We start from the raw sequence: 22,599 nt of genomic DNA on the forward strand, positions 1-22,599 counted from the left end.
TCTACAGTACACGTGAATACCGGGAGTCGTATTTAGATCAAGAAATTAGCCTTAATCACGAGTCCAAATAGCCGGCTACGCTTCGGTCCAATTTGGGATATTTCAAACCCCTAATCTGGCTAAGAAGGGTGAGTGTTAGAACATTTCGTTTTTAATTAATTAAAAAGTTGTAGTTATTTTTTTATCCCATCTCTAAAAAGCTATTCACATTTTTATCAGTTTTCATACATTCAAGTTCGGAGACAAGTTTTTTTTTTGTATTGCTCCATTATCGCCAAAAGGCAGATAAACAAAGTGTTAAAATCAATATATTTATTTCCAAATAATTATTTTAGACACAGATGGTAATTAATGTTTTCTTGCTTCAGGGTTGGTTGGTTTGTTTGTTTTTTTCTGCTTCTTCTTCTTCGTATTTTTCCGTCTGGCTGTAATTTCCAACTTTTCAACATTGTCACACAAGTCTATGTACATCGGCAATCGTATGGGATTTTGGATTGAAGACACGCTGAACTATAACTGGAATTCCACGCGGTGAAGTATATGAAAATTCGAGGTATGGATCGATAATAATTAATTTTCAACGGAAGATTTAAGCGCCGTCTAATTTGGTTTGCGGAATACAATAGTTTTTTTTTAAAGATTATTTGCTGTTAGTTTTTATTTTCATATTTACCAATACTTTACAGATTTTTTTAAAAGATAATTTGCGGTTTATTTTATTAATTCAATATTTACACATACCTATTTTAATTTTGTAAACTGCGTCTAAGGGGGGGTTATATATTTGAGATTTATTTTTTTATATTATTTTCTGCGCACGCACTTGAGCTCACGTGGTGTCCTATTTGCGTTAATTATTTTTTTTTGGTTGGTATTGAACCGCACACCCCTTAGCGTCCGGTACTTTTGATACGTCTTACCTTTCATTTTGTTCTGTTAAATAGAAATAACTTATGAATTTTTGTTAGGCAAGTAGAAGCCGCATTTTTATATTATTTTTTTATTAAGCCTATGGTAAAGTTAAATAATATTGTAATATGTATTTATTTTTAACTATCTTGGGAATCTATTTATTAAAATTGACTAAATTCTAATCTGACAATTTCATTTATTTTTTTATTTATTCAGATTGTATACTGTTACTTAGTATTTTAGTAGTAAACCTATTGGTAAGTTGGTGGTTTATGGAATAGTAACGTAGGGAAGGCTGTGGGCCAATTTACCTGGCGCCCCTGATATAACTTCGGATTTTTTTGTTTTGTGGACCGCACGACCATCTCCACTGTTTTGTCTAGCCGCGAGCCATTCCCAGACTGTCACCGTATAGTACTTTTCTTTCCGGGTGTACGTCTGATTTATATTTGGTACATTTTGTAATTTTTTTATATAGATTCGGTTTTGTACGCCACATTTGCTTTTACTTGAGTTGTGCTTGAACTATAGAGCTATGACGCACTAGCACAACTGCGACTAGTGCGACCAAATTTTAACATTAATTGAATGGGATGACCTGATGATACTAAATATAACCAGAAGGTCCATTACCTGTTTGTCTCTCTGGTGATATTAGTGCTTATTTTACTTAATTAATTTCTTAATCTGTGCTATAAGACCCGATAATAGTTTTTTAACACTTTTTCTTTTGTCCTAAGTTCTTGGACAGTAAACCAGATTTTGAATTTGCATGGGTTTTATCCCAGAAATATCCAGCTATCACCTTATAAAGTACTAAATTCAAAATTTTTATCATTTCAGAGTTTGTGTAAAAATATTACAAGATGAAATTCTTACCGCACTATAACTACTGTAAAAAGTGTACTTTATTCCTTTTAAGTATTTGTATATCTGTGATTTTACACTAAAGTATATGTGGCTAATTTCTGCTGTTGCTGCACAAGGCCTTTGTATATCAATGTTTAAAAGTACCAATGGTTATTTTTCAACTAATTGTATACTGTGCCTGTCAAAAAAGAGAAAATATAATGGTATTTTTAGCAGTCCGCTATTCAGTATTCAATGTGGGTAAAAAAATGTTCAGACTTTATAATAGATAGAAGTGGGTATATGTGTATTTAGATTCATTTATATTGCGAACGGTTCCGATCGGGCACCGCAAAAACCACGCTGTAATTTTTATTAGTATGATCATTTCACAAAATGAATGCATCTACCTACACACTTATCTAGAAGAGTGTTAGAATTATGCAAAAGAGATGTTACTGAATCCGGTAACATGTGTATTAAGAATAAAATCGATTTTGTAACACCTCTATTTTTGAGAAAACTTTAAAGTGCTATTTCGAAGTGCCAATTGATTATTTTAGGGGGAACGACGTAGCGATTGGTTGGGTCAGCGGCGGGGCGATCAACATTTTGGGGGTAATTAGTTGTTCGATTTTGACTCGGCTTAGAGGGGGCGTCGCAAGTTAAAAATGATCTCGATTTGTGTTTTTCTTTACAACGATTAGTGTAATTAATGATTCCACTTTTAGAGATCACCTTTCGAGTTCTATTTTGAAGTAAAGAAAATATAGAGTTTATTTACAAAAATAGGTGTATTACGAACGTGACTTAAGTTTTTGAAAAAAATATGAAAGATTTAAAAAGTTCTATTAATATACTAACTGTAATTTTTATTCTTAAACATATCTAAACAAAACAGAAAAGTCCATTCACATAAAAATGTTGACAAAACTATGAGTTCATCGCAAAACGTCATGCATTTATCATATGTTATGTATTTTTGTATTTATGTATATGCCACTTTCCCTATTTAATCTTGATTATGGCATTAATTATAATGCAATTTCAAGTATCTTCTTTTCATAGTAATAATAATATAATATATAGCCATGCAGCATGCAGAAAGCTGTATTCCTCAGGACGTCTAGATGTGTACGAAAATTTTTGGGAGATACTCCCAGCATACCAAGTCACTTAGGGCTCGATAACACGGAAAGAGTCCCACCAGAGCTCAATCTTTTTGATACCTAAATCTGGATAATATATTCAATATCACTCTGAATCATGCTTAAGTACCGAAATTGGCACCTTACGTGTCTAGGCTTGCTCTACACCTACTTAATCTACATTACATAAATACCTTTGATCTACCATGGAGGAAAGTCTTGCAATTTTTGGAATTGATGTACGTCCGAAATCCCAAATGTCCCAAATCTAGGGAATAGGAGGGTTTTTCACTAACACTTCATGGTGCAAATCACTTTTTCCCCACTAACAAACACTTGTTGGCATGTGGTCTGGTTTTACAATTTTTCGAGATGGTCAACTAGCAAAATTGTTTGCACATGCAAAAACACCGACGCCAAGACCTTCCGTTGGAAGTGAAAAACAATTTTTTATCCACTGTTTAGACCCACTGTTTGATTTCGGTTGTGTAATCGTAAATCGATCTTAATCTCGCCGAACTCATTTAGCGAGTGAGTATATATAGCACTCATCTTTCGTAAAACTGCTTTATGTTCAATTCGTGATGGAAGATGTGACCAACACATTTCTTGATATCCTTAGAGAATTAGTAATTTCACGCAACTTTATGCGATCTTATAAAATTATATACACTTTCTCTATGAATTCTCATCTACTTGCAGTTTTTGGACGTCCTTCATTTGAGACTTATCAGATATTCGTAGTGTATTTGAAGATAATTCTGTTCATGAAAACCTCCCTCACTTCATACAGATTCCAAACAAAATGAGCAAAAAAATGATAATATTTCTGTTGTTATTGCAATCGATCCATATCCAGTTTTATTGTTTGCTCATGGATTGGCACACCTATTCCTAACATTTTCATCATTCGGTTCATCTTTTGAATCTGAACATAGGAATTCGCCTCAAATAGAAAAACATTAAAAATATTCCTCGTACATACACAATTCGAAAAAAACCTTTTTAAACCTACATCAAACGGAAAACATTGTCTTAAAAACGCTAAAACATGTAGAAATATTTTAAAATTCACCTCTCTTTTTTCATCGGACAATTGTTCTATTTTGACAAAATATATAAACAACAAACATACAAACCAAATTATTCCTCTTCTTAATAACTTTGTTTATACCTTTTCAGGTATACCATATTTTCTTGAGAGGCCTGATTTATTTAGAGCAATATTTGATATTTTAACTTCCTCTTTTGTGAGAAGACTGAGTCGTGTATGTGGGTATTTTTTTCTCCATATCTAACCATTTGCTTCTAGAAAAAAACATTATTACCATTTTGACTTTTGTCACTTTACACCGAAAGTAATTGTCATTCTATTCTAAGATGTTTTTATTCAAATGAAAAAACAAATATTTAGGTTTCTATAAGTCAAACGGCATATCTAGAGCTACATAGTTTGTTGGCTTTTGTAATATTAAAATATTTGTACCTTAAATGTGTTAATCTTCAGTATTTGATTGAAATGATCTATATTTTTTGTCAAAAGTATCATGAATCTTTCACATTTTATTTTAAAATTTAACGCTTTTTACAATAGTATTGATCAATAATACTAGACAATTTTGCTTTGTTTGGTTTTCAACAGTTTCAAGAGATTTTCTTTATTTTAAAAATGTAGAACTGTAGAAAATGATCTTTTTTTGTGAGGGGCGGTGTTAAATCAAGACCCTCGCACTTGTCAGAGAATTTTGATTGGTTTATGTTCTTTTTTGTACATTGAAAAATGTTCGTTTATCCTATATATAAATATGTATATTATTTGGAGAACACATTATTTATTTGCTTTTACAGTAATGTACAGTAGTAATAGATTTTTGTACAGTAACGAATATGTTTCCTTTAATTGCCTGTTAAAGAGGCCCAATATAGTTTTTTTGTACTATGTATATTATGTAAGATTATAGGTTTGAATAAGAAAATGTTTATTACAATCCTTTGTTTTTTATTTATAAACTAATTTCCTTTTCCTTGAGATTCTACAGAATATAGCAATGGCAACGTGGTGAAGGTTTAGATGATTGGAATGCTAAAGAAGTGACATACGACATTTGACAGATGGTGAAATTTTTACTCCCTGAAAAACAGAATAATGCGGTCACGATTTTTTGTCAACAATAAATTAGAGAAACAAGCATGAGTCAGAGTGGCAGAAGCTTGCAATGATATTGAGATACAAAATTTTCTCGCCCCAAGCAATCCCTTCCCTCTCTGCCTCTTACTGGTCTATGATCGCCTCCTGCTGATAGTTTATTGAATACAGTTTCGACTTGAACTATTTGTTTTGTGTCTGTTATTATGTATATAATCACATTCACTTTTAGCCACAGACTGGACTAGACGTCCATTTTCTATTCTGTTTCGTCTTTAAAAAAGGGTTCATTGTATATAGTTTGTGTTGCAACATAAAGTTGGTCATCATTACGCCTCTCTCGTTTCCTATTCTGATTCAAAAATCTCTCATCAGATTCTAATGGGCCGGTTCTTGCATTTTTTTCTCTTTCGATTTCCTCGTAGAAGGCTTCATCAAGTTCATCTTCGTAATCGCTGGTGGGGGCGTATACCATATCTCTTGTTCAGTCTTAAATTTATATACATAACTCTTGCGCAAATGCATTCAATATTCTGTATGTTTTTGCAAACAATAGTTTGGAATCAATTAAACCAACTAGAAACATACATAAAAAGTATAGGCGAAACTGTACAGAGTAATAATCTCCCAAACGTCTTAAGGTGGGTACACATTTGTGAGCCAAACAATTCGTTGAAAATATGTTTACAGCGAACTCATTGAACCAAATTCAAACTAGAAACAACAGACAATATCGCTGCGAACACCGTCCAAATTGAACGGCGAATATCCTTTGTGTTCGTCCCAAAAACCGACAGGCTGTGGTTCCTGACGAGCGACGAACGAACAGTTCGAAAGCCGGTCGTCCCACCGTACAAATTATACGAATATAGGACGCAAAACTCAAATTTTACGAAAAAAATGACACCAAAGGTGAAAAGAATAGCAAAGATACAAAAAGTCTAATGGAAATAAAGCGAGAACGAAAAGGGAAAAAAGAAAAATATAGAAAACTAAATAAAAGAGTTCCAGCAAAGATCTGAGATATAATACTAATATAATAACTGAAACAGTAGAAGAGGGAAACATTAATTTAAAGATAATGAGAAGAGAACTAACACAAAGTAAAAAAGATATACAATCCGAGAAATACAGAAAGGTAACAACAGATAAACAGGACATTCTGAAAGTAACGTAAGTTTTATAATGGTCTCTATATCAGACAAAGACCACAAGACAATTTCCGGACACGGGTAAGCACTCTCATTAATCAGGGATCTGAAGTAATTTTACCAATTGCAGTGTCAGAAGTAAGAGCAGAAAGGGAATGAAGAACCATCGGTCGCCTGATTATAATGGACACTTATTGAGGCAGTAAAAGCACTAGGAGAACTCCTACTAATATCAGTAAGCAAAATGTTTAATAAATGCTTACACGAGGGTACAATTCCAAAAGACTGAAAACAGTGCAGTGATAGTGCTGTTATACAAAATAGTGACATTATTAAATTATTAAATTAGACAATTATTGACCCATCAGCCCCTTGGCACATGTACAAACTCTATGAAAATTTTAACGAAGAGACTTTCTTTAATTACATAGTCTGCTTTATTGCATTCGCTGAGTAGTTTTTGAAGTGATTTGTTTTATTGTTTTCCTTTTTACCTTCTTCTGAAGCGTAAACACCAATAATTGTGGTGTTACCTCTATCAAATTTTAGTTTTGTTGTTAGGTATATCCATTCATTTATGTATAACGTCTTTCTATTCTAGATATTCTATGACTTTCTATTCTAGATTTTCTCTTCTTGTTTAATAATATAATTACACTGCAGCCAACTCTTTTGTTTTGATCTGTACTGATCTGTCTAATCGCCCAAATTTTTAGTTCCTCAAGTTTTGTTTTTTTATTTCAGTTATAACGAACGGCTTTCAGATATTATTTATCCTAAGATTTTTTAGTTCGCTGTGTATTTCTTGTTTTATTTTGACACTAATCTAGAATTCAAAGTTGGTATCTTTAATCTATCCGTTATTCTAACTCGTTTATGTATATATAGGAATTTTTATGTTTCCCATAATGACTCTGTAAAATCTTTAATTTTTATTTAGCTCAATTTAATAAAATATATTTATAATAAAACGCAGAATTCATTCATAGATCCTTGTGATTACATGTAATAAAATTATTTGTATTAATTAATAAATAATTGGAATTTCGAATTTTAGGATAATTATCAATAATTTATTCACAAAAATGACAGTTAAAATTTTGGTGAGAGCGTTTTTGGCAGTTTAAGATTTGGCGAGAGCGCTAGTTTATTTTTAAAAAATTGAGCAACACAACTAGGTGTCATCACTATAATTGCATAGATGTTAGGAATTGGCAGTTATATAAGGTTAGAACATTCTCTAACTGTAAAAGTTTCAAAAACAAATATTTATAAACGAATACTTTACGATTTTTACTTAGCGTTTTATTTTAAATTATTAATATTCTAATTTTACTTTACATCATAAATTTAATAATTCAGTGGTGACATCTATATATGGATGACTAAACTAGTTCAGAATTTAATTAATTTTATAATTTCTTTTTAAGTTTAGGCATTACTCCCTAGATGTCACACACAGGTAGTAGAAATAACTGGTTGCCTAATTATTAGTATTCATTACGACAACATCCATTCACAGACCGTTGAGACACATAATAAATAACAATTGTTTTGTTATTCTGTGCTTGAGATCATACCATATTTTGGTATTGAAATCTCAATATAAAATACTTAAATATCAACTAAATGGTCATTCTGAATTGGTTCAGATATATGTATAGATTTCAGAAATAGAATATTGAATTTATTCATTAAAAACATTTAGCACAAAAGAAGCCATACTTTATTAAATAAAATATTATTTGTTTATTATTCTTTTTACATCTAATAGTTTAACTTTACGTTTTTTGAAGCCCATAAATTGATTTTCTCTGTTTTTTTATATAATCAGTAATCAGTGATATATTAAGGTTTTTATCGACAGTTTGACCGAATTTGTAAGAAAGTAGCATTCGCCAAAATTTACACTGTCAAAAACGCTCTCGCCAAAATTTTAACTGTCATTTTTATAAAATGGATTGTACTTTGCATAGATAGTCGATTCACTAATCCCAGTCCCAAGTAGATTTAGTAATTTATTTTTGCTTAAATTCATTTATTGTATAAATTTTGACTTCCAGTGTAATTGGCTGGAAATATACAACCAAGCAAATGTGTTCAAAGATAATACTAATTTTAAATTAAAGTAAAAAATGATTCCCATGCACTTTTTATCAAATAAAATAAAGACTTAAATGTTTATTTTTGAATTTTTTAGTCAATTATAGATCCAGATTTAGCCACACGACTCACATTCCATCCAAAGGAAAAATTCACTCATCCCAGATACCTACGGTATCAAAAGGATTGAGTTCTGGTGGGACTCTTTCCATGTTATCGAGCCCTAGGTGACGTCGGAGTATCTCCCAAAAATTGTCTTACGCCTCTAGATGTTGAGAGCAGTACTGCTTTCTGCATGGTCTTATAGAGATGTTCATTAAGGCCCAGCTGTTTTATGTTCCCTAAGAGGCTCTTCGGAATAACTCCAGTAGTAGTAGTAGAGAGAATATCAGGCATCGTCGGAGTACTTTCCATTCTCCATTGTTTCCAAATTTTTGTATTTCCAGATCTCTGTACTTGGCGATTTTTTCGTTGTATTTAACACGTAGATTATATTGTTAGGTGTCGCCACATCTATTAATGTTGTATGTCTAGTAAGTTTATTAACTAGTATGAGATCTGGTCTATTATGTGCCACTGATTGGTCTGTGAGTACAGTGCGGTCCCAATAAAGTTTATAGTTGTCATTTTCAAGAATTCTGTCAGGGACGTATTGATACAGGGAGTTGGTCGGTTTGGAGAAGTTCCAGTTTGCTAGCTAGTTTTTGGTGAAGAATCTTTCCTACTGAGTCATGGCGTTCTTTGTAATCAGTTTCGACAAACGCATGGTAGCTTCCCGTAAGATGTTGGATGGTTTCTTGGGCTTGACATCCATATCGGCATTTGTCGTTCTTACCTAAGGGTCTTTAGCAATATATTTCAGGTAATTTTTAGTTGAAATAGCCTGATCCTGAATGGCAAGTAGGAAACCATATGTATCGGAATCCATCTTTCCTGATTTCAACCAATAGTTCGACGCTGTATTGTCGACATATTCTTGGCTGATCTCATTGAGATGTCGCCCAAGCAGAGGTTTACTCGTCCAGGTGCCTATTTTTTCTTGCTTAGTCAGGTGGTTTATACACATTTCTTGTTTCCTCAGTTTGAGCGGCGTTGTGTCATCTAGTGCGCAAATTGCTTGATGTAAAGTAGATATCTCAGTCTGCGTCTGAGAATACGTTCTTAAATTAGCAACCATCCAGTTGCTCACCCAAGTCCTCTTCCCCCTTGATACCGCGGTAATGTTGTTCACTCTACTGCACTGCGTGGATGGTGTTTTTGCGCCTTTGAGGAAGTGGTCAGGCGTACGTATTTAATGCCTTAAACAGATTATTACTGTTAAGATATGACCGATTTAGCTGTCTTACTGTTCGCACAAACTCATAAGTTAGTTTGGTTTTCATTTGTTTATGGCCAATTTTCCGCGCTTGCTTTACTCCAAGATATGGTATATCATTTTCGCCCATTGCCTCGATGTTTTGGCTATCTTGCATATCGAAACCTCCGGGCTGAACCTTTTCTCTAACTATATTTAGAACACGGCACTTGTCTAGTCCAAAGTGCATACTGATATCACTTGAGAATGGTTCCACAGTTTTTAGCATCTGATCGACTGGAAGCTATTAATTTCAAACCATCCATATACAGCAGATGATTAAGCTTCGCCCCAAACGGTTTTTTTTTTAGATGCTAAAACCTGAGTCAGTGGAGTTCAGTAACTGAGATAGTGGGTTCATCGCCAAACAGAACCAAAGTGGACTCAACGAGTCCCCTGGAAAGGGTCCCGGTTAATTGGGATATCTTCGGTGTCGATGTTGTTTTCACCGCGTGTTTAAAGGTGAATTTCAGTATTCCGTTCCGTTATTATATACTTTAAAAAGGTCACTTTATTATTACCGACTTTATATATTTTTAATATATCTATAAGCCGTTCACGCGGTACTGAATCAAAGGCCTTCTTGTAGTCAATGAAGGCAGCAAAAAGGATGCTTAGTGCATCCTCTCTCTTGAGGCTCTATGATATTGTTTAGAGGACAGTGTTGGTAGGTAGATACGCTGGGTTACACAGGATGTGACCAATTTTTGTACAAAGTTGGAAGACAAGTAATTGGGCGGTACTTCGCTGCTCCTTGCTTAGACGATAAGAAAGCTATACTTCCTCTCCTCGGTCACTCCCGGCGTGCACCATCGCGTTATTTTAATAAAATAATTTAATCCTAAAAACATAATTAAATAACTACGCCGCGCCGCTAGAACTGTAGAATTTTCCAACATTTTTCGTTCTAAGATTTGAGTTTTTCCAATGAGTCACCCTCATCAATTGATTGTTGGACTTTAGGTACGCCGGACGGTGAGAATGCTACCTCGGGGTCTTCCAACCTGCCTGGTTACTGTAGAAATTTTCCATCTCGTACTCGATATGTTTCAGTTATTTTATAGTGGTCAGAAACTTATCTACTTTTTATCTTCTCTCGTCCGTAGCGTCACGTACATCAATTGTATGCAATGCAACCAGTGGTTACGTGGCTTTAAGCATTCGAGGATGTGAAAGTAGGATTTTATTTCTAGAACTTCCAACTTATTCGCCAGGATCAGTGGACATTGCTCAGAGTTTTATCGTTACTTCTACTTTCATAATTTCAGATATATAATTTACTATTTTTGATGGTAATAAGCTACAATTTAACTTTAAAATAAGTTTATTTTTGACGTTTCGAATTTCACTTCGGAAATCAATCTTAAAATACAAATGTATTGTATTTTGAGAACGATCTCTCTAGTACCTGCAGATGTATTGTTGGTACCCCAGCTACAACTTGTGGGGCTAGCGTCGAGGTCGTTCTATAGGTGCATACGATCCTCAATAGGGCTTTTTTTGAACCTTCAAAAGGAATTGTGGAGTTTACCACTTCCATCAGTACTTTTCATCATATCATTTTCCCGTACCTGAGTCTCCTATATTTGACATAATTACTGCTAATGCTGTTGCTCTCTGTTCGGCGTAGGGTGAAGATGTAAGTTCTTTCTAGGTCCTTTTGTTATCAAAGCTTCCGTTTTTTGCGTAGCGAGTGTCAACTCTCGGTCTTTCAACCGCGTTTTCACCCTTTCCAGTGCAGCATTGGCTTGAGTTCATTATAAGCCTATTTTCATTGTGCTCTACTAGAACGACTAGGTCATCCGCGTAAGCTATAGCCTATAGCAACGGTCCTAGGATCGAGCCTTATGGCATTCCTGCCGATGTCTGCATAACATCTCCCCTCGCTATGTTAATCTGTCTATTTGAGAAGTATTCCTTCACTATGTTTTGTAGGTATGGGGATACTTCCAATTTATTCAGTGTTTCAGTTATTACTCTTCAGCTCGCGCAGTTGAAAGCATTTTTTATGTCCACAAAGAAGGGGTAATACTAATTTCAGGTAAAAGCACTGATAATGGAACAGTCATTCCGAAAACGTTCTGTGATAAAGCCCGGAAGGTTTTTTTATATTATTATACCTGTTGTAAAGTATTTTTTAAATACAATTTTTGTTATTTATGATATACAGCCGACTACAGGAAATGCAATTTTCTTGTGGATTTTAAAATGTAATCTATTTGAATTCTAATGATTCTCCCGGGTTTGTCTTGAGGGGATATCCACGTCGAGGTGGTAATTGGAAGAATTGCTTAATTTACTTAACTACATTACACCGTAATCGAATAAATTCAGGTTAAAATAGGGTTAAAAATACAATTGCGATTTTATGTAAATTTATTTATCTAAAAAAATCACTTATTACCAAAGAGATGCTAATTACGGAGATGTAGCTGCAAAATCGAATTCATCTGTAAAAAGTGAATCAGTGGAAGGGCTGTTCACTGTGTCCGCATATTTTGATATTTGGGAAGTAGAACGTCTTCCCGTTTCAATCTGGTTGGCATCAGGCCGTGAACTTGACGCAGCTGCCAACTGGTTTCCATATGATTGATTATATTTTGCTTGAGAATGAGGTCGGTGTCTACAATATTGCGGAATCCACTGTGGATATTGAGATTCATATATAAAAGATTTTCTTTTCTCTTTAAGGTGCCTTACAATTTTTAAAACTTCATATTGAAAGTCTACTATATCGTCATCGCAGAATGAATCAATTGTAGGAGCAATACCTCTGAAAAAGTGCATAATTCGACTGTTTTCGTTTTCTATAAAATCCTGAGTGTCATCTTCTTCTGAACGAAATGAATAAGACTTCTCATCTACTTCGTTCAGTTCTTCTGTTTTTTTCCTCTTTCTTCGATTTGTAGTAGATTGTTTTTCATGTTTTTTTCTTTCTGTAACTGCTGATGCTTCCATATTTGATGAAGTAGAATGATCCTGAATGATTTTAATTAGAAATTGCATTTGATCGTAATAGATGTATTTACGCACGTATTTCGGTTGAGATCCAGATTTATAATTCATCATTTTTTTATGGTATTTAATGAAACTATCTCTTATGTTTGACCACTTCTTCATTATCAGCTTACCTGTAAGTGAAATATATATATATATATATATATATATATATATATATATATATATATATATATATATATATATATACAAAACTCAAATATTTGGGTGTGCAGCGGAAGATAGGACAAAGAAGTACTCTTTTTAGTAAACCAAGCTTTCGCAAATCTTTATTTGCATCATCAGGGTGCTACAATAAACAAAATTAGTACAAAATACAGAAAAAGAATTATTTTGCATCTTACACTAATTGAGGTTAGTTGTCGTGATGTTTATTAAATGAAATGAGCAACTCATTTGACCCCTACAAATGATGGCGAAAACTATCCAAAATTGTTTTTTAAAAAACGTTCTTTAACAAATACATATTTAAAACACTTTAAAACACATATACATGAACACTTAAATAAAATTATGTTTAAATAATTACAGAACATGTCATAATATAAAATTTAGGTTATAAACATTCTTATCAGAAACAAAAGAATTGGTTGTGAATTCGTTCCTGCCAACTTAAAACGATAGAACGTTAGATCTTAATGATAACAATGTAAAGGTAATAGTATACCTGATAGATGCTGAACTTCTTGAAACAGAAAAGGTAAAAAGACTTATTTTAGAAGAAGTAGGAGAGGTATTGTATATCTCATATATAATGAAACTTATATTGTTGATGATGAATTGTCTGTATTAGTAGATTCGTGTTCATCCAAAGTTAACAATAATGAATATAAGTTGCTTAAATTATTGGTATCTGTCTTTTTGTTAATGGTTTCTTTTTCTTGAAAAACGAAAGCCATCTCGAGAAACAATCTTTTTGAATAATTGCTCTCCGTGGATAGGATTTTTAAATTTGGAAAATCGAAAGAGTGCCCTGTTGTGTTAGCATGTGTGACTAGAGAACATCTATCAGGGTGTAACCTAATGTCACTCTTGTGAAGACTCAAGCGGCTGGAAACTTTTTGGGAGGTGTGACCTATATAAGAACCTTCACAGCCTAAACAATTAAGTTTGTATACAACATCACTTTTATCTAAGTTTGGTACTTTATCTTTCAATGACTTGTACAAAGATCCCACAACTAGAGTACTTTTATAAATAATTTTTACATTTGGTAGGTATTGAGTAAAAATTCTGGTTAATTTGGGAGAGACGTCCTTAATAAATGGAAGTGATACAAAAGATATATTAGGAATATTGTTAGTCAGTGAATGGGAATCAGAGCTAACTTTCATAGCACCTGTATTTTGAGGAGGGTTTACTTGTGTGTTGAGTATAACAGAGGATGTGTTAAAGATGACTAACAATATTCCTAATATATCTTTTGTATCACTTCCATTTATTAAGGACGTCTCTCCCAAATTGACCAGAATTTTTGCTCAATACCTACCAAATGTAAAAAATTCTTATAAAAGCACTCTAGTTGTGGGATCTTTGTACAAGTCATTGAAAGTTAAAGTACCAAACTTAGATAAAAGTGATGTTGTCTTAATTGTTTGGGCTGAGAAGGTTCTTATATAGGTCACACCTCCCAAAAAGTTTCTAGCCGCTTGACTCTTCACAAGAGTGACATTAGGTTACACCCTGATAGATGTTCTCTAGCCACACATGCTAACACAACAGGGCACTCTTTCGATTTTCCAAATGTAAAAATCCTATCCACGGAGAGCAATTATTTAAAAAGATTGTTTCTCGAGATGGCTTTCATTTTTCAAGAAAAAGAAACGATTAACAAAAAGACAGATACCAATAATTTAAGCAACTTATATTCATTATTGTTAACTTTGGATAAACACGAATCTACTAATACAGACAATTCATCATCAACAATATAAGTTTCATTATATATGAGATATACAATACCTCTCCTACTTCTTCTAAAATAAGTCTTTTTACCTTTTCTGTTTCAAGAAGTTCAGCATCTATCAGGTATACTATTACCTTTACATTGTTATCATTAAGATCTAACGTTCTATCGTTTTAAGTTGGCAGGAACGAATTCACAACCAATTCTTTTGTTTCTGATAAGAATGTTTATAACCTAAATTTTATATTATGACATGTTCTGTAATTATTTAAACATAATTTTATTTAAGTGTTCATGTATATGTGTTTTAAAGTGTTTTAAATATGTATTTGTTAAAGAACGTTTTTTAAAAAACAATTTTGGATAGTTTTCGCCATCATTTGTAGGGGTCAAATGAGTTGCTCATTTCATTTAATAAACATCACGACAACTAACCTCAATTAGTGTAAGATGCAAAATAATTCTTTTTCTGTATTTTGTACTAATTTTGTTTATTGTAGCACCCTGATGATGCAAATAAAGATTTGCGAAAGCTTGGTTTACTAAAAAGAGTACTTCTTTGTCCTATCTTCCGCTGCACACCCAAATATTTGAGTTTTGTATTCTACTTGATCAGCGTTGATGACAAGCGTTTATCGCTTTTTCAGACTATATATATATATATATATATATATATATATATATATATATATATATATATATATATATATATATATATATATATATACACATATGTCCAAAAGTTTGGAATATTGGAATATTTAATCTTTTTATTGATTTTTATATATAAACTCTTCTGAATAGTTAAACATCATTTTGTTTCAATCCTCAACAATACTAAATAAATCTCAAAACCAGATAAACGATATGCAAAAAAAATATTTATTCTCTTGGAGTGAAAAACTTACAATGTACAACTTACATTTAAAAGTAAATTAGTATAGAAAAAAATAATTTTTAATAAAACTAATAATTAGTAATTCCTCCATTGGTCTGTATGCATACCTGTAGGCGATTTGGCATGCTGCCGATTAACTGGTCGAGCTGGGCTTGCGGAATTCTCTCCCATTCTTCACGAGCAGCATCTTTTAGTTCTCGAAGTGTAATAGGGGGATTGTTTCGCTTCTTGATGCGTGTTTTGAGAATGTCCCAAGCATGTTCAATAACGTTCATGTCGGGAGAATTCGAGGGCCATTGTAATGTAGATATTCCTTCTTCTTCCAGAAAATTTTGTACTGCTGCTGTTAGATATGGAGGTGCGTTGTCATGCATAAACACAAATTCATCACCTACTGCCCCTCGGAATAGACGTACGATAGGATTTAAAACTTCCTCGATGTACACAGCACCAGTGACTTTTTTCTCCAGAACCAGCAGTAGCGTCCGTGTACCACTCATAATACCACCCCAAACCATAATACTGCCACCTTCAAATGGGACACGGGGTTGGGCTGTTTCCAGTCAAGTTTGTCATCCTGGGGCCCTCCAAACCAGTGTTGCTTGCGAATCAGATACCATGCCAATTTTTGACTCAGAGAACATCACGTTATTCCAGTTAGAACCATGATGCACCATTTCTCTAGCCCATTGCAACCTTACTATTTTGTGTTGGTAGTTTAGTTTAGGAACACGTAGCGGTCTTCTACGATACAAATTTACCGCATTTAGTCTGCGTGTTATTGTTTGCCGTGAAATATTCAGTCCATGAAGCCTAGAAATTTCTCTGGATATACCACTTGTAGATTCCAGATGATTTCTACAAGCTTTCAATGTTATTTTCCGGTCTTCCGAATATAACAATATTCGCGTTATAACTTTGACTAAAGCCCTGTTGTAACAAAGCAATTACTCTAGATATGTCAAAATGAGATATCACGTTTCTAAGCATTTTTAAACGGCTTAAGTCAAATTTAAACAAAGACTGAAAAAATGTGTAAATACGCTAATCAGCGTATATGTATCAGAATGTAACCAAAATCATACAAAAACGATTCAAATTTTTTATCATTTTCATTTAAAAACGCTCTAGAATGAATATTAACAACAATTTTAAAACCACCATAGGCGTAGATATATTATTTGTACGTATTCCAAACTTTTGGACATGTGTGTAGATTCATATTAAAATTATTTGATTTTCTCTGCATAATTTACTTAAATATTGGGTCAGATGAGATGTATGTCCATCTAAAAAGACAAGAACGAACAACTCTATTTGAGACTCCTTTAGGTAGGGTACAAAAACGCTTGAAAAATACTCGAAAAAATATTCTGCAGTCATCCAGTCTCTTTGACTTTTCCCTAACCCCGATCCTTTAGGAGCTGCTTTACACACAGCGGACGGAATCCCGTATTATTTAAAAATTGTTAAAGGAAGAGCGAATTTTCCTTTTGCATTAACTGTGAAAAGTGTAGTTACATTTTCCTTATCTGATGAGTTGCGATGAGTTTCGTTTATCATAGATGTTTTTTCCTTGCGGTCCAATTACAGTACCACTTTTTGGGGCTAAACAAAAAAATGTTTCATCCATATGATAAATCCTTTTTGGATTATCTAACATACTGGTATCACTCATATCGCTTAAATTCATACGAATCTCGTCGAACCATTTACGTATTTTTTCTTCAGTTACTGCGTAATACCATTTCTTGCCAGAGCGATATAAGTTTTTGTACTAAATTCAATAACTCGTCTTTATTAATTGAAACCCCCATCTTCGCATGCTAATTTCCATTCAACTAGGAGATCTTCAGTCTCCTTTTCCAAGTGAGAGTCGAATCCACGGTGCACTAAATCTCTTGCAGACTTTCTGGATATTTTATTACGCAAAGTAGTTCTCGGAACTTTAAATTATAAATTTACGACTGTGTAGTATTGGATTGAAAACGATGATTTCAGATATCTTTCAAACATCAAGAATAAAATTATCGGATCAGTTAGATAGGTTTCTATCACTGGTCCCACTTACTATGGAATTATTAGACACTTAGCAGCTTTAAGCTTATTGGTTGACGAACAATGAGCTTATAATCCTACTTCTTTTTTTACATCTTTAAAGAGAAGGACACCTTCTTGTGACTCACTCAGGTAGTGTTAGGGCATAGAAAAAGCACAAGTACAAATGGGTCCCATTTGCAGATACGTTACACATATTAATTGTAAAATGATGAGTGAAACATTTATATTCCTTTTAGGTGTTCACGGTTTCAATGTTATTCTAAAATTATTAATGAAGAGAAATCCAGAGTTTTCGATCACTTTTATGCTTTGGAAACTAAAAACGGACAAGATAGTTATTTGGCAGGTAAAATGAATCGCTTTATTTAAACAATTAAAATATTAACAGGTATATTTCAGTGTAGGACTAATATCTTATCACATTCCAAAGCAAAGAAGAAGCCAAAAAAAAACGCTGAAATTAGGGATGTTTTACTAACAGAAGTAGAAAATGATGCACCAAGCCAACATTCTGCTGCCTTCTTCTTATGGTGCCGTGCACCTATAGTGCGTTGGCGAATTATCTTAAGGTCAGACGTCTGTCTTTTGCGGCATGCAAAAGTTCGCCAGTGTTAGTTACGCCTGTCCAGTTCTTTATATTTCGCAGCCACGACATTTGTTTGCGACCTACTCCTCTCTTGCCCTCAATCTTTCCTTGGATAATTAGTTGAGGGATTGCGTATTTTCCCCCTCTCAGGATGTGGCCCAGGTATCCAATCTTTCGTGCCTTGATCAAGCTGAGCAATTCTCTCTCAGTATTTGCTCTTCTTAGGACTTCCTCGTTTCTCACCCTATCTGTCCATGGTATGCGGAACATTCTTCGCAAGGTCCACATTTCGAAGGCTTCCAACTTGTTGATGGAAGATATTTTCAACGTCCATGTCTCCATGCCGTATAACAATATGGACCATACATAGCACTTAACCATTCTGTAACGGAGATTGAAGGAAAGATTGCGGTTACAAAGTAGCGGTTTAAATTTAAGAAAAGCTTGTCTTGCTTGTTCGGTACGGCATTTTATTTCTTGTTGAGGATCCCATTGGTCATTCACCATCATTCCCAAGTATTTGAATGTTTTCACTTGCTCGATTGGAGCATTATCTACGTGCAGTTGCACTCTGAAAAATCCGCCCTTTCTTATTGTCATGCATTTTGTTTTTCCAGCATTTATCTTCAGGCCATATGTTTTTCCTGTGGTGTTTCTGCTGCCTATAATTATAAAATTAGGATGGCAAAAAGAGGAAAACCAGTATTTGTAAAGGCTTTTTGCGGTCTTCATGGAATAACACATAAAAGGGTTCGAAGGCTACAAAAACATATCTTTAATCGTGGATCAGCACCAAAGAATAAACGAGATAAGCATTCAAACCGACCAAATAAAACGGCAGAAAATACATTGGCTTTGATTAAGAGCCATATCAAATCTTTTAAAAACCGACAGTCTCACTATTCAAGAAGAAAAAATCTAAAGAAAAAAAAAAAGAACTAAAAAGAATATATATATTAAAAGCACGTGATGATTCAGAGAACTACAGTTGCTTGTCTTTTGACTCTATGCAAAACCTTCCAATGCCATATATACCTTATATATACCTACGTACCAATGCAGTATTCTATGCTAGGCAGCTATGGTTATACGTATTTGGTGTGCACAATGATGGAAATAATACTGCAACTATGTTCTCTTACGATGAAACCTTTGGAAGAAAAGGACAAAATGAAGTAACTTCATTATTGTTCCAATATTTACGATCTAATGAGGTGACGACAAAGAATCTTATCCTAATAAGCGACGGATGTGCCGGACAAAATAAAAACTATGTTCTTATGAAATTTTTGTACTTGCTTGTCCATGGTTTACACATGTTTGAAACTATCACACATGTATTTCCTATTCGAGGTCATTCATTTTTAAGTTGCGACCAAGATTTTTCATTGATTGAAATGCATAAAAAATCTGAAACCTGATCTGATCTGTTTTGTAAATATTTTGTTTCAAATTTCAACAATTTCATATTTCAATTTTTTCACATTCCAAATAAAAGTTTTCGTTCATTTTTTATTTTGGTTTATTACTATAAATATCGTTTTTCCTATAAATTAATGAAAATTTCCTGCAAAAACCCCATATGTCAAATGAATAAATGTCCTTCATAAAAAAAAGGAAAAAATAATGTTATTTATATTGTAAATTGTGTGTAATCATCAAAATAATAAATCACTAATTTGAGAATTTCCGTAAACTTAATACGGTTCAATTAAATAACTTTTTTTTAAATATCTTCGATGTTGTAAATAATGACAAATGGGGTTTTTGCAAAGAACGCCTCAATTGTACACTCACCTTTATCTAAAATCTAAACCAATCCCGAGTCAGTAATCATATTTTCAATAATCTATTGATATTAAATTAAACTTTCAATTCCCAGTTTTATAAAAACAATTAATGACCATTAATTAATTCTATAAAAGTCAATTTGACGATTATTTTTTTTCGTCTTCTATAATTTTTTTTAATTTATTATAATTTTACGGCTCTGGCACAATAATCCGACTCTCCAGGGTTGCTATCATTGCTGGTCACTTCGAAATACAAATGACGACCCGTAAGCATGATTAATCAAGTATTGTCAAGTATGTTAATATTATTGTAATAAAACATATTGAAATCTGCAGAAAAAGTACTCTAAAATCTACATATTTTTGCATTTGTAAAGAAAAAAAAGCTTTTTGTAGACCGGTGTAAGTATGTTAGTCTTCAAGACCTATTGCGTGATTCTCAATTTTGAAATGAATGATAGCATAGTTTTTACGACAGAAGATTACAACTAATCCAGTCGTCAGAGAGTTGACCCCTAAAAATCATACGAACAAGCTGAATTTTGCCGAGAATATTAATTTTGGGACCCCACAAAAGATGCAAAAAAGTTTACCACTTTTACCCCCGGATTTCCCCCTAAAACCCGCCTCACAGGGGCATAAAAATACAAAAAACTCGATTTACCAGGAATCTGTACATCGTAGAAAAATGTTTCACATAAAAATGTAACTGAGATAATTCTAAACAAAAATTTTTATTAGCACTTCTTGATTTTTGTCGATAGGACACTTGGATCAAAAGATGTTGAATTTTTACTGTCGAGCTGATACAAATTTTATTGAACATTGATTTTGCGCACGTAACTGACATCCAAAATCGATGGTCGCTTCAATCGTTGTTTCTAAGAGAACGGTTCATTCTACACAAAAAGTGATAATTAACATTTTTGTTTAAAATTATCTGAGCTACATTTTTTAATTAAAACATTTTTTTTTTGCGGCGTACAGGTTCTTGTTAAATCGATTGTTTTGCGTTTTTACTCCCCTACGAGGCGGGTTTTAGGGGGTAAACGTGGTAAACTTTTTTGCTGCTTTTTTGGGGTCTCAAAATTAATATTCTTGACAAAATTCAGCTTGTTCGTATGATTTTTAGAGGTTGAGTGGCATTTTGGTCTCTGACGACTGGATATGTAAACTGTCTCTATACAAGACTGTTCAATGCCAAAAAATTATAAATATAGATACCCCCTTGTCTCAAATGTATACAATAATTTATAAAAATAATATAAACACCCATACAAAGTTCTAATACAACATAAAATACAAAAGAGCTGTCATAAAAACTGCGCTGTTATTAATTTTCAAACGGAGTATAAATACATATAAAATAGATTCTAGTCTAGGAAAATGGACAAATTATAATTAAATATGTATGTTATGTAGAACTGTGTGGACAGTTTTATAATATTTACCATAAGTATTTTTTTCTGTGTCTGGTAGCTCTTCAAAAGTTGGATTTATATTCTTACATATATCCCTCCACGCTTCAAAAGTCAAACGCTTATCCTTATATTCGTCAGTAGTTTTGTCCCACAAAACAGGTTTATTTTGAACTAATGTTATTAATAATTCTTGATCTATTTCCATTTTAGGTTCTAACTGCAACGCGTCGATATAATGTATCGGTAACAAACGACTGTTAACTACGACTTCTCACTGTCTAATAATCTCTGTTATTCTAGGCTAATAACTAGCCGGATGCGTGGCGTAGCCAAGCGATATACTGTGGCGTAGCCACCGCACCGAGGGAGAATCCACCGTTATCCGGCGACCGAGCGATCGCCCCCTTGTACCCGTCTCGTTCACATTGTGTCGCATTATTCAGTGCGAACCGGTCAAAGCGATAAAGCCTCGCCTTCAGAACTCTTGTATCGGTTTTCAGCCGAGTCGGCTGTGATATCGACTCCGCCTAAAACCGGAGATGCGTGTCCACAGCTCCGACAGTTATTATTATGTATGTATGTTGATTGTTTAGCATCAGTTTTCGATCGCTAAATCTTAGCTAAAATTATTATTACTGCACATTAGCTATATCGGGCGCTTAACTGGATAATTTTTCGACTGTTCTAACAACCATTCAAATTTCGTCATTTTGTGTCATGTGGAACAATTTCACCCAATCATGTCAACATTAGACTGATAATTGCATTCAGTGCAATTTTCAATCCCTATGACAACACGATCGAGTTTGACAACTTCATCCAAATAAATTTCAAAATGTCACGTTTCGGCAATGAGAATGTTCAAAGTATAAATGTGCTAATCAAAGAAAAAATTCCCAGAAATACAACCTACAGTCACAAATATATTTGGGGAATATTCATGGAATTTTGCTGCGGACGAGAATATGAGTTGAATGAACATAGAAGCTTAGAAGAATTGGCGTTGATACTAACAGATTGGGCCGTCAATATGAGAAAGAAAAACGGGGACGAATTCAAAGAGGCAACGGTGAAGACAATGTGGAACGTTTCGTGCAAACTATTGCAAGAAAAGTACTATAATGACTTTAATATTATGATTGACCCGTTTAACAATATAGTGTTTAAACCAGCCCGAGATGTCCGCGATGCAATCAGGAAGAAACTACAAGCAGATCCATGTAAACGTAAGGCCAGTTCAGTTTCGTTAAATT

General features: G+C 33.6%; 1 protein-coding gene across 1 annotated transcript; it reads right to left on the reverse strand.

The window, feature by feature from the left end:
• Window positions 1-12,021: 12,021 nt before the first annotated feature.
• On the reverse strand, window positions 12,022-21,803 carry LOC140438393 (uncharacterized). Its single transcript, XM_072528075.1, has 2 exons — window positions 21,377-21,803; window positions 12,022-12,794 (listed from the first exon to the last, which is right to left on the reverse strand). The coding sequence occupies exons 1-2, from the start codon at window positions 21,549-21,551 to the stop codon at window positions 12,082-12,084; spliced, it is 888 nt and encodes a 295-aa protein (XP_072384176.1). The 5' UTR covers window positions 21,552-21,803; the 3' UTR covers window positions 12,022-12,081.
• Between the last annotated feature and the right edge of the window lie 796 nt (window positions 21,804-22,599).

The sequence above is a fragment of the Diabrotica undecimpunctata genome, chromosome 4, assembly GCF_040954645.1.
Source record: "Diabrotica undecimpunctata isolate CICGRU chromosome 4, icDiaUnde3, whole genome shotgun sequence".
Taxonomy (NCBI): domain Eukaryota; kingdom Metazoa; phylum Arthropoda; class Insecta; order Coleoptera; family Chrysomelidae; genus Diabrotica; species Diabrotica undecimpunctata.

What these genes read in the sequence shown, in the direction of transcription:
- LOC140438393 (XM_072528075.1), bottom strand. Translation starts at nt 21,551, where the DNA reads ATGGAAATAGATCAAGAATTATTAATAACATTAGTTCAAAATAAACCT. An exon ending in CACAGAAAAAAATACTTATG is followed by an intron (nt 12,795 to 21,376) that starts GTAAATATTATA and finishes TTTCACTTACAG; the next exon opens with GTAAGCTGATAATGAAGAAG.